This window comes from Arachis hypogaea, chromosome 14, assembly GCF_003086295.3.
Source record: "Arachis hypogaea cultivar Tifrunner chromosome 14, arahy.Tifrunner.gnm2.J5K5, whole genome shotgun sequence".
Taxonomy (NCBI): domain Eukaryota; kingdom Viridiplantae; phylum Streptophyta; class Magnoliopsida; order Fabales; family Fabaceae; genus Arachis; species Arachis hypogaea.
The window spans coordinates 9191849-9208303 of record NC_092049.1 but is presented as its reverse complement, the minus strand read 5'-3'; the positions used below and the strand labels follow the sequence as shown (position 1 = coordinate 9208303).

The 16455-nt window shown below is 41.1% G+C and overlaps 2 protein-coding genes across 9 annotated transcripts; one reads left to right on the top strand and one right to left on the bottom strand.

Moving 5' to 3' along the window:
- The first annotated feature begins 9012 nt into the window (after nt 1-9012).
- LOC112741411 (uncharacterized) lies at nt 9013-14266 on the top strand. Of its 8 annotated transcripts, none has more exons than XM_025790391.3 (10): nt 9013-9420; nt 9634-9677; nt 9935-10055; nt 10210-10324; nt 10456-10979; nt 11168-11450; nt 11537-11807; nt 12352-12513; nt 13059-13517; nt 13700-14266. In XM_025790391.3, exons 1-10 carry the CDS (start codon nt 9246-9248, stop codon nt 13994-13996), a joined length of 2451 nt encoding a protein of 816 aa, XP_025646176.1. In that variant the 5' UTR covers nt 9013-9245; the 3' UTR covers nt 13997-14266. The 8 variants fall into 8 exon arrangements, with proteins under 8 accessions (XP_025646176.1, XP_025646175.1, XP_025646174.1 ...); XM_025790390.3 differs by having other exon boundaries at nt 12349-12513; XM_025790389.3 differs by having other exon boundaries at nt 11537-11813.
- A 351-nt stretch (nt 14267-14617) lies between these two features.
- On the bottom strand, nt 14618-16195 carry LOC112741412 (pentatricopeptide repeat-containing protein At5g48910). The gene has a single exon (XM_025790393.2). It carries the CDS (start codon nt 16193-16195, stop codon nt 14618-14620), a length of 1578 nt encoding a protein of 525 aa, XP_025646178.1.
- Nucleotides 16196-16455: the final 260 nt, after the last annotated feature.

The following is a 16455-nucleotide window of genomic DNA, read 5'->3' as shown; positions in this document are numbered from 1 at the left end:
CCAACTTTACAAAAAGAAGCCACAGAATTTGTAAAGACATGTCCACCATGTCAAAAACATGCCAACTTTCACATCGCCCCACCAGAAGAGCTCATCAACGTGACTTCACCTTGGCCGTTCGCAAAATGGGGACTTGACCTTCTCGGCCCCTTCCCACAGGGGTCAGGACAAGTTAAATTTCTCATAGTGGGCGTAGATTACTTTACAAAGTGGATCGAAGCAAAACCCCTAGCAAATGCCACCGCTCAAAGAAGTCGGAAATTCTTATATAGAAACATCGTCACAAAATTCGGGATTCCATATTCAATAACTACAGACAATGGCACTCAATTCACAGATGCAGGCTTCAGAAAACTAGTAGCCGACCTGAATATAAAGCACCAGTACACCTCCGTCGAGCATCCACAAGCCAATGGACAGGCCGAAGCGGCTAACAAAGTCATATTGGCTGGACTAAAATGGAGATTACAAAATGCAAAGGGAGCCTGGGCAGAAGAGCTGCCACAGGTCCTATGGGCATATCGAATAACTCCACATTCAACCACGAAGGAATCCCCCTTCCGATTAGCATACGGAACAGAAGCAATGATTCCAGTAGAAATCGAGGAAGGATCGCCAAGAGTAGTTCACTACAATGAAGGAGCGAACTTCCAACTTCAGAGAGAAGAGCTCGACTTGTTACCCGAAACCCAAGAAAGAGCTCGAATCAGGGAAGAAGCTCTAAAACGCCGAATGGCTTCTAGATATAATCAAAAGGTGGTGCCGAGAAGTTTCATAGAAAATGATCTCATCCTAATCCGAAATGATATCGGAACAACTCGACCAGGAGAAGGGAAGCTAGCAGCAAACTGGAAAGGACCCTACCGAGTTATAGAAGTGCTTGGAAAGGGCTACTACAGACTGTCCGAACTCGATGGACGGGAGCTTCCCAGGTCATGGCATGCCTGCAACCTTAGAAGGTACTACAGTTAGAAAAAAGTATATAAAAGATCTCATCATTGGATGCACTCTTTTTCCTGAAAAGGTTTTTTAATGAGGCACCAAGATTGAGACTCAGACGATCCCATATGTATATATTTCTACCTTTTCTTTTAAATAAAATATTTTTGAGATATTCTACAAAGATTTCAAGACACATTAATCTGAAGTATTCATCGTCCGATTATAAAGCGACAGATCGACATAAAGTGAAAAACAATTTCACTGTACGAACACAATAAAGACAAATCGTCCGATAAAGGTGAAAACGCGATTCACCCAAAAGACGATCTAGAGATGACAACCACTTTCTACAAATCGGCAAAGATGAACACAGAATAATGCAAGAAGTTATCGAAAGCAATCTTAAAAAGAACCTGACGAGGTCTTACGGATCGCTAAAATAATAACTTTAAAGACTGGCCGACGTTGCCAAGTCGGACCAAGTCAATCCAAGTTATAAGTAAACCCTGAAAAGAGGTCTGGCCAACCCTATTAAAGAGGATTACTTTAACTTAAAAGGGCTCAATACGACAAAGTCAGCCCAAAACTAAAAGTTATCAAAGTAGTCCCTGAAAGAGATCTGACAAAGATCCAAGAAAGAGGACTATAAATAACTTAAAGGAGACCGATATAACCAAGTCGGACTCCTACTACCACTAAAAGTTATCAAAGTAGTCCCTGAAAGAGATCTGACAAAGATCCAAGAAAGAGGACTATAAATAACTTAAAGGAGACCGATATAACCAAGTCGGACTCCTACTACCACTAAAAGTTATCAAAGTAGTCCCTGAAAGAGATCGGACAAAGATCCAAGAAAGAGGACTACAAATAACTTAAAGGAGACCGATACGCCAAGTCGGACTCTTACTACTACTAACAGTTATCAAAGTAGTACCAGAAAGAGATTTGACAAAGATCCAGGAAAGAGATTGCAAAAATAACTTGGAAATGGACTGCGAAAACAACTCGGAGACCAACTTGAAGGAATCAGGTCACAAATCAAGCGAAGAACGAACCAAAAATCAAGTTAGATCTACCTAACAACAACCACAAAGGATTCAAAATTCAAAATACAAAAGCAGTCCAAAAAAGTGGTTAAGCTGTAGGGCTCCAACATTTACGAAAAAAGAAATACTAAGTCCAGCACAAAAGATAAAATCCACAAGGTCAAAAAGCCTCGGAGGCAACCAAAACCTACCACAAAGAAGTTAAAGCATGCTACCATTTGTTTTTTATAAAAAAACAAAAGTTGCTAAGGCGAGCAAAAGGAAAGTGTCAGCAAAACGTAAAGAGTTTAATAAAGCCCACAGGCCGGGCCAACCACATGTCCAGAATAAATATAAAAAGCTAAGAATCAGAAGACTTTTTAGCAGCATCAGGAGACGGAGGCCGAGTCTGGAGAGGAACGGCATCTACCGTACCGTCATCCCGATTCAGAATCTGGCAGTCGGGATCAGAAACAGAAGGACCAACCTCGGCAGGGACAGCAGGAGTCGACACCTTGGTAGAAGCTATAGGGGGAGGATCGACATCATCCTCATCCTCGTCATCAGGGACAACCTTGCCATCCCTGACAACGTTCTCCAAACTGAAGAGGCTCAGATCAGCCTCGGGAGCAATAACCCGAACTTGTGCCTTCAGATTTTCATAGGTAGCAGTTACACTGCCAACAAGGTGACCTTGAAGTTCGGAGTAATTCTCCCGAGCATTCTCCAATTCTTCTCTTAGGCGCAACACCTCCCGGTAAGATGTCAAATAACTATCCTTGTGCCGCATAGCCGTGTCCTCAGCCAGTTTCAGAGAGCCAGCCAAGGAAGTAGATATAGCCTTCTCATTCTCTAAATCTTTCTCCAACCTGGCCACCCTTACTTCAAGCTCCCCTTTCAAATCCTCATCCGATCAAACTCCTGTTTGGCCTCCTCCATAAAAGCTTTAGTGGCATGAAGAGGGAGACTTTGAGCAGTTCGATATAGGGCCGCCCCCATATGCGCCAACTTGATACCACTACGAGTGATGTAATCAAAATGATGAAGAATCGACGCGTCGTCCATAGGAAGAACACCATAAGGACCGACTTGTTGATCTACAAACTCAACTGCATCAAAGTCAGGAGCGTCAAGATTGAAAGGTTCACCTGTCCTTTGCTTCTTACTAGGATGGGGACCAGGAGCCGCAACGGAAGATTGTGGAGGATCAACCTGACGGACCCGAGGAGTAGGAATTGCTCTCCTCGGCCCAGGAGAACTCGGTATAGGAGGTTTAACCAGAGGCTGGGAAGATCCCTCTCCAGCCGCTTTGGCCGAGAGGTTTAGTGCTGCGGTCGCCTTCTTCGCCTTCTTATAGGCTCTCATAGAATCATTATTCTTCGACATCTCTGAAAAACACAAAAAACAAAAGAATTGTTACAACACAGGAGAAACAAAGCTCGGGAGCAAGTATAAAAATAAATCAGACAATACCCAAAGCAGCCCGAACCAACGATGGATCACTCAAAAATCTCTTCGTGTCCAGGTGGGGCGGCTTCCCCCACAAATCTTCAAGAACGACTACAAAGGCCCGCTCAACCTCACTAAGCATTTCCCACGTGTAGCGTGGCACTCTTACATTCTTTTGCCACTCCAGAGGAAAAGCAGGTTCATCATTTTCATCAAGAAAAAAGGGGCGAACCTCCTCAATGGCATGGACTCGGAAGAAGTAGTTCTTAAAATCTTTAAACGACTCATCATACATAGCAAAGACTTTATGCCCCTGGGCCGACCTAAAAGAAACCCAGGAAGCTTTCTTTTTAGAGGAACCCCCAGGTTTGGCCGAGACAAAAAGATAAAGGAAAAGAGTCTCGGAAGGTGTTATATCCAACTCCTGACAAAGAAGCTGAAATATTTTGATAAAACCCCAAGAGTTTGGATGCAGCTGAGATGGGGCAATGTTGCAAGACCACAACAAATCAGTTTCAAAAGCGGTAAAAGGGAAAGTAACGTTCAATTGGCTGAAAAAGTATTCATAAGCATAGAAAGAGGGACGCTCCCCCTCGACGGAAGTCGGAAAACAGACTCTATCATCAGAATCAGGAGCAACAAGCTCATAATCACCCTCGCAGGAACCATTAGCACAAATCCTATGGCGCTTCCTCAGCTCTGTGCAAAATTCAACATCCACAATAGAAACACACAACAAAACAAGGGAGTCCAGCCAATCGGACATCCCCTCGGGAACTCTGGAAGACATCTCTACAATGTTATTGCGAGAAGACATGAGGCCAACTAAATCCTACAAAGTAAAGAAAGAAAAGGGGATTACTAAAAACATCTCGGACAAGGGAAAAACAACTCAACACGATGCAGGAAGATCACACAGAAAAGGAAAACCCCAAGACTCAAACCAAAATCTTGGGGCATCCTTTGGAGGCAATAATCAGGCAAAGTTTCCAGAAAAAATCCACAACTCGCAGACCAGTATCTCTCAGAAAGAAAAACAAAAAAGAAAGCGAAAATACAAAAAGGATCGCTCTCATACGGTTTATCAGAAGAAAGCGCTATTTCTACAGTTTAGTAAAAACGGTCAAGAGGAAAGGTGCAAACTTTTTTCGAAACCAAGTAAAAGGCAAGTACCAACACCGAGCATACCAAAATCATCAAAGACACCAGCCCCCTTTTTCCAAGAATCAAATGCGTTATCATCAAAAGCACAAACAAGAAATAACATGTAGAAAGCCCTAAAACACATCAAAGCAATAGGAAAGGCGAAAAAGACTCAGAACACGCATTACGACTACAACCAAGGCACAAGTAGAAGCAGAAAGGTCCAAACTTCCCTCAAAGCAAAATCGCAACTTAATCACAAAAAAGCCAAAAGCAGCGAAAGAGAAAAGAAAATGCGAATGGAACTCACCTGGAGAAGAGAAAGCTTCAAAGGAAAAGATGTAAGTCATCCCGATAATCGCCAGGCAACGCCGCCACGAAAGAAAAGAAGAAGTGAAGGCGAAAAACAGAGAACGAGAATAACGGAGAAAATGATGAAGAAGTTACGAAAGAGCAAAGAAGAGAAACCGTCTCTGACTATTCAAAAATCAAAATAAAGAGCCAAAGGAAAAAACGGGGCAATTAAAGCTAATTAATTAGGGCATTAAATCCTCACACGTTCCCCAGGACAAAGCGCTAATATAAAAGGGCGCGCTTTTAGAGGAAAACGTTCTACATTCAAAAAAGCTGCTGCAAGGAAATCGACAAAATGCTTGAGTTCGGCTTCACTAAAGAAGGACCAAAGTCAAGAACTCGACCTCAAAAAGAAGACCGACCTCAAGCAGGGGCACTGTTCATACCCAGGGTCGAGCTGTCCGGACCGGGATGTTCAGTAGCAAAGCGACCGACCTGTTCAGGTCAAGCGGACCAACTTCTTTACGAAGAACTCGGCCAAATCGACAGCAAAGCCCAATAGAAGGGCCCAAATAGAGGAACACGACCCAGAATCCAAAGGCAATCCCAGCCCACAGAGATAAAGGCGGTTCCCTTGAAGATAAGCTGACTTCACTCAAGATAAGATAAGATAAGATAGGATAACTAACTTATCTTATCAGAAAGGTCAGCCCACGCTACTATAAATACACTGGAGCACCCAGGTATAACTCATACTCTGATTCTACATAAAACCTGTTTAATACTGACAAACCCCAATTTGACGGTTTGTTTTGCCTTGAATTTAGAACATTTTGATAACCTTTTGTCACATTTAGCCTAAGAATTAGCATGGTTTTGTTATCTCTTCCATGATTGTGCTTAAGTGTAGAAACATGCTTTTTAAGCCTTATTTTGGTGAATTCTAATTTCTGTTTGATTCCATACGATGCCTTGATGTGTTTGCTAGTAATTTCAGGGTTGAAATAGGCTAGGCATGGATCAAAGGAAGCAAGGAAGGAAGCATACAAGTGGAGAGAAGCATAAAAAGTCAGCCACGCACGCGCACGCACACAAGGCGCTCGCGCGCACATTGCAGAATCGACCAGGGACGCGCACGCGTACCATGCGCGCACGCGCCAATGCTAGCACATGACCTCATTAATGCAACACGTGCCTGGCGATTTGAGAGGGTTTCTGAACCCATTTTTGGCGCCAAATTGCTAAGGGAAAGGAATAAAAGGATGAAGGATTAAGGAGGAGGCATGAATCATGAATCATCAAATTGATCACTTTAGATGTTAGTTACCAATTAGTTTAGTTTAGCTTAGTAGTTAGTTTCTAGAGAGAGAAGCTCTCTCTTCTCTCTAGGATTAGGATTAGGTTTAGGTTAATCTCTCTTATTAGATCTAGGTTTAAACTCATACTTTGATTCACTTTTCATTTACCAATTCTTAATCTCCTCCTCTTCCTCTTTCTAGATGTGTACTTTAATAATTGTAATTCTTCATTTTTGTTTTGGATATATTGTTGTTCCTTGGTTTTCTTTTAATAATGCAATTTGAGGTAATTCATGATAATTGTGATTTCCTTGATTGTTGTTGTTAATTCTTTACATTCAATTGTAGTTAGAATTCATTCTTGTTGTGATTGACTATACTTTTCTTTTGTGCCTTCCAAGTGTTTGATGAAATGCTTGGTTGGATTTTAGTGTAGATTTTGATCCTCTTGGCTTAGGTAGAGTAATTAGTGACACTTGAGTTATCTAATTCCTTTGTTGATTGATAATTGGAGAGATTGCTAATTGGTTTGGAGTGCATTAAAGCTAGTCTTTCCTTGGGAGTTGGCTAGGCCTTGTGGCTCAAGTCAATTCATCCACTTGACTTTCCTTTAATTAGTAAGGGTTAACTAAGTGGTAGCAATGAACAATTCTCATCACAATTGAGAAGGATAACTAGGATAGGATTTCTAGTTCTCACACCTTGCCAAGAGCCTTTTATAGTTGTTAGTTTATTTTCATTGCCATTTACTTTTCATGCTCCTTATCCCAAAACCCCAAAATAACTCATAACCAATAACAAGACACTTCATTGTAAGTCCTAGGGAGAACGACCCGAGGTTTAAATACTTCGGTTTATAAATTTTAGGGGTTTGTACTTGTGACAAACAACTTTTTGTATGAAAGGATTAGTGATTGGTTTAGAAACTATACTTTACAACGAGATTTCATTAGTGAAATTCTAAACCGTCAAAAATCCAATCGTCAAATACCCATGCTAACTTAGGCATCGGAGTCTCTTGCAGGTACCCCCACCCTCCGGAGACTAAGAATCAGCAGTGCAGACAGTCCAACAAGTCGGACACGACGACTCCGGCCGCCACCTACCAGCCGGACACATCATCTTAGACCGATACAGAAGATCTCGTCCGAGGTCGACCTACAGTTTCAGGTAACCCTCGAAACACTACTGAAAAAAACCCAAAGGCCCTTCCGCACCCCTTTCGATTGAAATAAGAAAAGAAAACATTCAGAGAACAGGAAAACTTGAGAAAATCCATCAAACATTCATACGCATGCAGAAATGCCCAGGAATTAGGGTGCAACTACGACGGGACACAATTAAGTTGAGTTAAGACTTTGCATTCAAAGTCAGAAAAGGAGAATTTCACATGCAACTCAGTAAAGTAAGGAATATACATATATAAATATCTCCAATCTCGCCTCCTTTCGCAGACTCTCTCCTCACTAATACAAGGGAGAAGTTCAATGCAAACCCCCGACCCCTCCCTAACAAGCTTCAGAGCTTTCAGCTCACGAAGCGACTCGACATCACAAATTCGTAATACGACGACGCTCGAGTTTTCACATCAATGTAAACCCAATGGTAGGGTTTCTGCTTATTTACTTCAACTACTTTGACCTTGTCTTTTTCCTTTTCTTTAACCATTTTTTCAAAAGAAACTGAGACAAAGAAAGGGACAAGAAGGGGAGAAGACAAACCTTTCGAAGATATGTCCTTTTCCACTTAAGCAAAAGTGGCTTGAGTCGTGCGTTGTGTTTCTTCCCAATGAGAAAACGGCAAAAATATTTAATTACAATCCACTAATTTAGTGAGAAGTTAACAACTGAAACTGTTCACATGGCCAATGCAAACAGCCTGTATCCCAATCGGCCAACCAAAATTATTGCAGCCCAGTCAACAAGGTAAATAATTATTCAAAACCTATCTTTTCTTTTTTAAACCCGTTACGTATCTAAATAATAATCATAAAACCCAAGCTTGAAGTAGTAGCAACGCGCGTTGAGCTTGGGGCTACACACTTGCCATTAAACACCGAGGTATAACCACACAAGGTAAGCTAAACTTGCTAAAACTACGTTTTCCAAGTCAAGCTTGGGGGCTATGTACGATATCCCTATAACATCGGATGAACCGCATTATACCTCGGCATGTCAACCCACATACGAAAATAAATGACTCTATCCTAACAAATCACTCCCTATAATCTCGTCCCAAAGTTAGCCACAAAGATCTCAGCTCAAACCGATGACTCATTTAGCACCAACCAATCTATAAAACGAGAATAAGGTTGGCTAGGGCTAGTAGATCATTCAACAACAACTCACTGATCATACACTCATTTTTCTAAGTGATTTTTCACTTACTTGAGCGTCGGAGACCATTTTGTAGGTACCACGCTTGGGTCCGAGTTCACGAGGATACTCCCAGTTCAGTTCGAACTGTCAGGTGCTCTGAATTAACATAAGACTGATGTATAACTTGAAAAGAGTATCCTTGCCAGAAATATATTAATAAAAATAACTAATTTTTAAAATTATTTTTAAAAATTATTTTAACACATAAACCTGATTAAATAAAAAATACAGTTGTTGAACTTAATACATCTAAATTAATATATAATTATTCAATTACATAGATGTACATGTAAGATTTAATTATAAAATAAAAATTATATTAAGTGTATATTAAAATTAATTATTACTTAAAATATGAAATATATACTAAAAACAAATTAAATTATATATTTTTAATTATTTATATAAAAAGTATATGATGATTTATTTTAGTGACAATTTTTAATATACAAATAATAAAATTCGAAATATCCACAATTTTTTATAAAAAAAAATAATAGAAAATTTGGTGACAGGGAGAGAAGAAAAGGAGTCGGGGGAGAGTGGTAAGGAGTTTTTCGCTTTTGCTTTCACTGCAAACCTAAGCTCGGCGACAGAAAGAGAAAGAGAAACTCTTGGCGCGCTCAGCGGAACCCTAGAATCTCAGGCGACCCCTTATTGGGGCGGCGTTCCTTCAAAGCCACCCAAACTCTGATCAGAGACACATACAGACAGAGATGAGCGGCAAGGGGACGACGACCACGACGCCGGTTCCGGTGCCGGCGTCGTGTAGGAAGATTGTTCAGAGCGTGAAGGAGATCGTTTCCAACTTCCCCGACCACGAGATCTACGCCACCCTCCGCGACTGCAACATGGACCCTGACGAAGCTGTTACTCGCCTCCTCTCACAAGGTTCGAACCGAAACTAACTGAACTGAACTGAAAGTCGTTTTCCTTTCTCAAACACTATGGAGTTTCTGTGATTATTCGGTTCAATAGGGGATTGCGTGGCATGTGACCTGCACGTGACATGAATTGGCTCTTCTTGTTGATATATTTAGATAGTGCAGTAGTTCGGTGATCATTTTTTTTCCTGCTAATATGTTTATGAATTGTGTACTGTAGATACTTTTCATGAGGTGAAGAGCAAACGAGAGAAGAAAAAAGAGGTGCGTTTTATGTCGGAAGTCTGCATATTGTTTCTGCTGCTCAAAGTTGATTCTGTGTTTGTGAATTCTGGCTTTTCATCTATGAGTGTGTGTTTGCCTGCTATTATTGTATATGTTGTATGATGCTTTTACCATGTTATGCGTGTAGGCTTATAAATTAGTCGTATGCTAGTTTTGATAAGCGGATTTGAAGGGTTAGTTTAACTTACCCAGTTGCTTCTGCTAACCGCTGCCATCCTGTTTTGCACTTATTTCAGAGTAAGGACCCAGCTGATTACAGGCCTAGTGGGACAAATAACACGTCGAATCGTGGTGGTGCTAGGACTGGCACAGATCGCCATGGTGGACGTAGTGGCACAAACCAGTTCAGCAGTAGTGGTAAGCCAATGATGCCCTTTTTCTTTCTTACTAGTCTTTGGACCAATATGTTTTTTTGTTAAATCATTGCTCTGGAGTCTGGAGTTTGTATTATTTATCTTAAGCTGGTTTTCTTGTTATGGCTTACATTTTCTGTGCTATTTTTGGATATTAGATGCTGGTCTGCTGGGAAAACCTGTATACAAGAAGGGAAATGGAACTCCTGCTTATGGAGGCTCTGCACCCGGTTTGTTGGGGAATAATGGGAACAGGCAACTACCATCCTACAGGTAGCTTTTCCTTCATACTTCCTATAAACAGAAACAGCTAGTTGCCTAGTTATGCGGGTATTACTGCTTTAGCTGAGGTGGAGTTCCAGTTCCCACTTACAACATTTAACTTATGTTTAAAATTGTTGCAGTGATTCTGTGACTACTGAAAATAAAACATCTGCATTAGGAATGGGTGATGCAGTATCATCGTCATCACAACAGGGTGGATTGCAATCTCCATGGGTGCGGAATGCTGGTCAACTTTCAATGGCTGACATTGTTAAGATGGGTAGACCACAGACCAAGGTGCCTATGCATAACTCTTCTCTCCACAGTGGTCATCATCAAAATGCTGTGGCCCCTCCAGCACCATTGGATTATAATTCCCAATCATTTCAAGGCCATGCTTCCAAGATTTCAGAGACAAATACTGATCAAGGCTATGCTAGCGTACCACAGGATGATGAATGGCCTCGTATGGAGAACCAACAAGATATTAGTGTATCTACTGCTGTTGATCCACAAGTAAATTCAGAATATGATGGTGAAGCTAATTGGCACCAGAGGACTCACCTAGAAGAACATGTAGCTGATGATGGTTCTGTTGAGAATGCAGACAATACTGAATCTGCTTCTATTTCTGCTAAAAGTACGTCAGAAGATAACACAGGAGGTATATCTGTTTTTCGATGTAATTGTTGCTTGTACAAGGACACACCAAGACACTTATAATTGTTTGTTAGACTTGGTTCATGAAGCGAATCACTCCTAATACAAGAGTCTTAGTTGTTTTTTAAATGTATATTAGAGATGCGCTGATGTCCATACTCTAGCCATAATTATTAAATTTCTTTCTTTCAGCCGAAGATGGTATTTCATCAGTAACTGCAAACATGGGGCAGCTAAATTTACAGAGAGACAACAGTGCAACGGAACCAGATGAGGACAATCCTTCTTTAGTAATTCCAGATCACCTGCAGCTCCATACTCCAGAATGCTTGAATCTGAGCTTAGGAAGTTTTGGGCCTGCGAACAATGCTTCCCTTTCGGGACCTGCCTCATATGCATCTGGGCCCTTCAAAAGTAACTTGGACGATGCATCTGCACCGGCAGATGTTTCAGCCATTGGATCCTTAGAAACTAGGTATGTTTCTTATATGACGGTCTACGTTGTTTCGAACTGCAATATTCTAGCCATTCATAGTTTCTTGTGGATATTTTTCCTCCCAGAAATCCAGAGTATTACAGGGATGAGCATCTTGCTACTACCTCAGGTGAAAATTTAGTTCATGGAAATGGTGTGAATGTTGAAACATATGAACAAGCATCTGTTTCCCAAGAGGCTTTAAAACCTCAACCCCCTGAAGCTGCTCAGGAGAATCAATATTCATTTCCTTCATCCTCGCATGGATTTAATTATGAAACCGCACAACAACCAGAGGTCCCATTCCCTCAACCGCAGACAAGCTTGCCGATGCAAAACCTAGGTCCCTTCTCTAATGTAATGGTAATACTTGTTATATGTTGGTTATGTAGATTGAATTGATTTGATGTCTGGATATTATTTTAGAACTCCAATGAACTAGAGTAGGTTTTAAAATGGTTGACAAAAAATTTGTAGTGTTTAAACTTGGATGGCCAATACTGTGCCTTTGTCCACTCCTTGGAGAATATATCAACCCTGTAATCTTGCAAACCTTTCGTTGAGAGTAGAGCATTGGATCGAATTGTATAAATAATTTTCAATATCAATGGATCAGTTATACATTAAAATATGATCTTGACATCTTGTACCAACAGATAGCAGTAGAGGAAGGCCAAAAAAAAAAAAAAAAACTGTAAGATACACCAATTTAATACCTAGAATCTAAATAACTTATTCTGAAGAAAAACAGAAACGCCATTTGATCTATATAGCAACTCCCAGATAGTGTGGGAAGTCTTGTTATTGTAATTTTGTGTTCGTTGATGGGATTGTGAATCTGTGTAAAGTTATCCAGTGGTTCTGCTTTCCAGCTCTAAAGTTCTTTTTGATATTATAGCAGGCGTATACAAATTCTTTGCCCAGTTCTCTGTTGGCTTCAACAGTTCAAACTGCAAGGGAGGATAGTCCATACTCACCTTTCCCTTCAGCAACACAATCAATGCATGCAAAATATGGCAACATCACTTCTTCAATTGGCGGTCCTTCCTTATCAATGTCAGAGGTGAACCTTCTATTCTTCCTAATTTAAGTTTCTTCGTATACAAGCTGGGAGATGATTTGTATGAATGAAACATAGTAATATGGCTTATAGAGTATAAAGTTTTATATCAGCAACCTTTAAAATGCGTGGTGAAAGTGAAACTAAGCATTCTGGCTTATGATATATTTAAAAATAAAATCAAACCGATCCAATCCAAACCGCAACAAATTATATACTTTGGATGGATTGATTTTTCTTCAAAACCAATCCAAACTGCGCTGCGTACACCCGCTAATATTCAATTGCTGCAGAACTATTCCATTACATTTAACATTAACCACATATTCGAAGGTATGTTATACCATAAATTTCACATGTCCACAGCTATTACAACATCAGTTATTTGTACATTGGTTAAAGTTGACACATCTTATGGTCATGGCCTTGTGGGTGTATTCTGCATTGTTATAGATTTGTTTTTATGATTTCTGAGATCCTGAAGTTATTGTTCTGGGAAAGATGGAAACTGAAATCTGGTTTTCGATAATTTTCCCGTCAATGTGCAGGCTCTAAGATCAGGTGGCATTTCTGCACCTCAACCCAATCCACAGACGCTGCCTGGTGGCAATGTTGCTACCGGACCTGGGCTCCCTCAACATGTGGCTGTGCATCCGTATTCTCAACCTTCTCTTCCGATGGGACATTTTGCTAATATGATTAGCTATCCTATCTTGCCTCAGAGCTATACGTATATGCCATCGGCTTTTCAGCAGGGCTTTGCTGGAAATAGCACATACCCCCAGTCTCTGGCAGCATTGCTTCCTCAATATAAAAATGGTGTTTCTGTCAGTATGACTCAGTCTACTGCTATTCCACCTGGATATGGGTTTGGAAGTTCAACAAACGTTCCTGGAGGAAATTTTCCTTTGAACCCCCCTACTGCTCCTACTGGAACAACCATTGGATATGATGATGTTATAAATTCCCAGTTTAAGGACAACAGTCATATGATGTCACTACAACAGGTACAGTCGGCTCTCAAATAAAACATGTTAATAAAATGAAATTCTGTTAACTTGCATTTGAAGGCTGTTTACACATGACAATATAGATGATGTGACACGTGGTTCATTTTGTGTCACTTTTTTTCTGGTGAAGCTGAACTGGTTGTTTCTCTTTTATTTATTTATTTATTTTTATCTGCCAGAATGAGAACTCTGTAATGTGGCCTCATGGACCTGGATCACGATCAGTGTCTGCACTTCCTCCCAGCATGTATTTCAACTTGCCGGAACAGAATCAACAAGGTGGATTTCGGCAAAGACAGCAGCAGCCTTCACAGAATTTTGGATCCCTTGGATACCCTAATTTCTACCAGTCTCAGGCTGGCGTTTCTTTGGAACCTCAGCAGCAGCAGCATCAGCATCCTAGGGAAGCAAACTTGGGTGGTTCACAAAACCAACCAGCTAAGCAGTCCCAGCAGTTATGGCAAAACAGCTACTAATCCTAATCACTACCCAGTTTTTCAGGGTTCTGATGTGAGTTTGTAAGTGACGAATTAGAGGCATTTCCACGGTCTATACGGCCAAATGTGTTACTGTTTGGTCTGAAGGGACCATGATTGGCTGCTGCCCGCTGCCACGAGGGTGTATTTTACATAAATTATGTTTGTCATGTTTAACGTAGGTACTAAGTGTGCTAATTTGGTTTATTTGGTACATCTTTTCTATTTAGTATCATGGTTATAGTTAAAAAAATCTTTTGTTCCTATCTACAGCTCGCTGTTCCTTTGCACGCGTTATTTTGTTCATGCTGCGGAAATACTTTCAACATGCGAGCACAAAGCTTTAAACGTTATTTAGATCGGAATCGGATCAATCGACATTTTACAATGTTTAATTATTTTTAGCCAAGACAAGGCATGATGTGTAGTAAATGTAAATCCTTTTCTCCCCCTTCCGTTTGTTCCTTTACTTGGATCGGGAAAAAGATTTTGAAGGAATGTTGGTGTATTAGATTTGGGATCTATAGCAAAAAAATGTACAAATGAGGCAAAGTGAGAGCGACTTCACTCTCTTCCAGTCAAGCAAACAATTCGGGTGTGAACAATAATTTACACCCATCATTAGGTTTCTAGATTGGAAATTTTGAAAATAGAATCAAGCAATTTCCACATTTCTTGTGCTTGCGGATGAGAATGATCTCCTGCAAGAAATTCTTCAACTTCGTTATTAACCTCTATTGTGCTGCAACCGGGTTTCTTTTGCATCCCTGCTTCCGAAATCCTACTTCTAACTCTGTTTGCCTCTGCATCACACCCAGCTTCTCTGTATATATTGTATGTAAGAACATGAGTACCGCAGTCGGCTACACCGATATCAAGCAGCTTCTTCCATACTCGATTTCCAACATCAAGATTCTTATGAATTCTACATGCATTCAGAAGTGCACCCCAGACATTGGCATCACCAGTAGCAAGTCCACCCATCTTCTCCTCCACGAATTTCTCGGCTTCCTCCACCATACCAGCTCTGGACAAAAGGTCAATCATGCATGCATAATGCTCCAACTGTGGCGCGACGCCATAAATGCTACTCATTTCATCAAACAATTGAAGGCCTTCCTGAACCATCTTTGCATGAGTACAAGCAGTAAGGACAGCCACGAATGTGGTCTCGGTCGGCTTAGTTCCACAAGCAACCATTTGGCGAAACAACTCTAAAGACTTCCTTGCATCACCATTCAAGGCAACACCAGAAATCATAGCATTCCATGCTCCAGCATCTTTGGATGCAATCCGATCAAAAACTGATAAAGCAGCTTCCACACATCCACATTTAGAGTACATATCCACCAGAGCCGTAGCCAGAATTGAATTAGACTCAAGCTTGGATCCCACGGCATAGGCATGCACCCAAATTCCCTGCGTGAGCGCACCGAGATGCGCACACGCAGTAAGAACAGTAACGAGTATCGACTCGTTCGGCCTTATGCCTTCATTTTGCATGTCTCCAAACAAAGCCAGCACTTCCCTGAAGTCACTAACCCGCGAATAAGTCGCCATGATGGCGCTCCACGATATAACATTTCTCTCAGGCATTTCATCGAACAGCTTTCTTGCATTCTCACAGTTTCCAGTTTTGCCGTAGCCATCGATCATGGCCGTCCAAACCACCACATCTTTCGTCATTGCTCTATCGAACAACACCCTTGCCGTGTCCACGTGGCATAAAGCGGAGTAAAACTCGATAAGCCCACTGAGGACAAAGGGATCTTCACAGTACCCGAAGTGAACGACATGGCCATGCACCAAACGACCAACAACAGCATCATTGCGTGCGATGCAAGCCTTGATGAGAGGCGGGAAGGTGTAGTTGTTAACGGCAATGGCGTTTCGAAGCATGGAGACGTAGCAGGAGATTGCGGAGAGGGGTGAATGGGCTTGTTGAAGGTAGGCTCTGATCATGGTGTTGTACATGAAGGTATTGCGGTGAACGAGGTGGAGCGTGGAGAAGATGGAGTGGGCGTAGGAGAAGTGGTTGGAGGAGGCTGCGGCGGAGAGGAGAGGGGCGATGGCGAAGGGCGTGTGTTTCACGCGGCATCGGAGAATGTGGGCGTGAAGTTGCTTCAGTTGGGTGAGGGTGTTGCATTTTTTGGCGAGGGTTGTGAGGAAGCCGTTCTTCACGTTGGTATTCTCTATCATATCAGTATATCACGACACCTCTATCAAACACACAAATCCTTATCTACTCAAACAAAATTAAGAGTAGTGTTAGAATTTTGAAATTTTCAACCAAGTGCTTTTTAATTAAAAGCTAAAAATTTATATACCAAGCATACAAAATCGAAATAATACTTAATTTTGGTCATTAAATTTATAGGCGAGTTTGAATTTAATTCTAAAATTTTAATGATTTTCATTTAATTACATAACTCATGTTAATATCTAAACAATAATATTAA

Coding starts and splice junctions, on each gene's coding strand:
- LOC112741411 (XM_025790388.3), top strand. CDS start 9,246: ATGAGCGGCAAGGGGACGACGACCACGACGCCGGTTCCGGTGCCGGCG. Junction 10,056..10,209: donor AAACCAGTTCAGCAGTAGTG/GTAAGCCAATGA, acceptor TTTGGATATTAG/ATGCTGGTCTGCTGGGAAAA. Junction 11,814..12,348: donor GTCCCTTCTCTAATGTAATG/GTAATACTTGTT, acceptor TTGATATTATAG/CAGGCGTATACAAATTCTTT.
- LOC112741412 (XM_025790393.2), bottom strand. CDS start 16,195: ATGATAGAGAATACCAACGTGAAGAACGGCTTCCTCACAACCCTCGCC.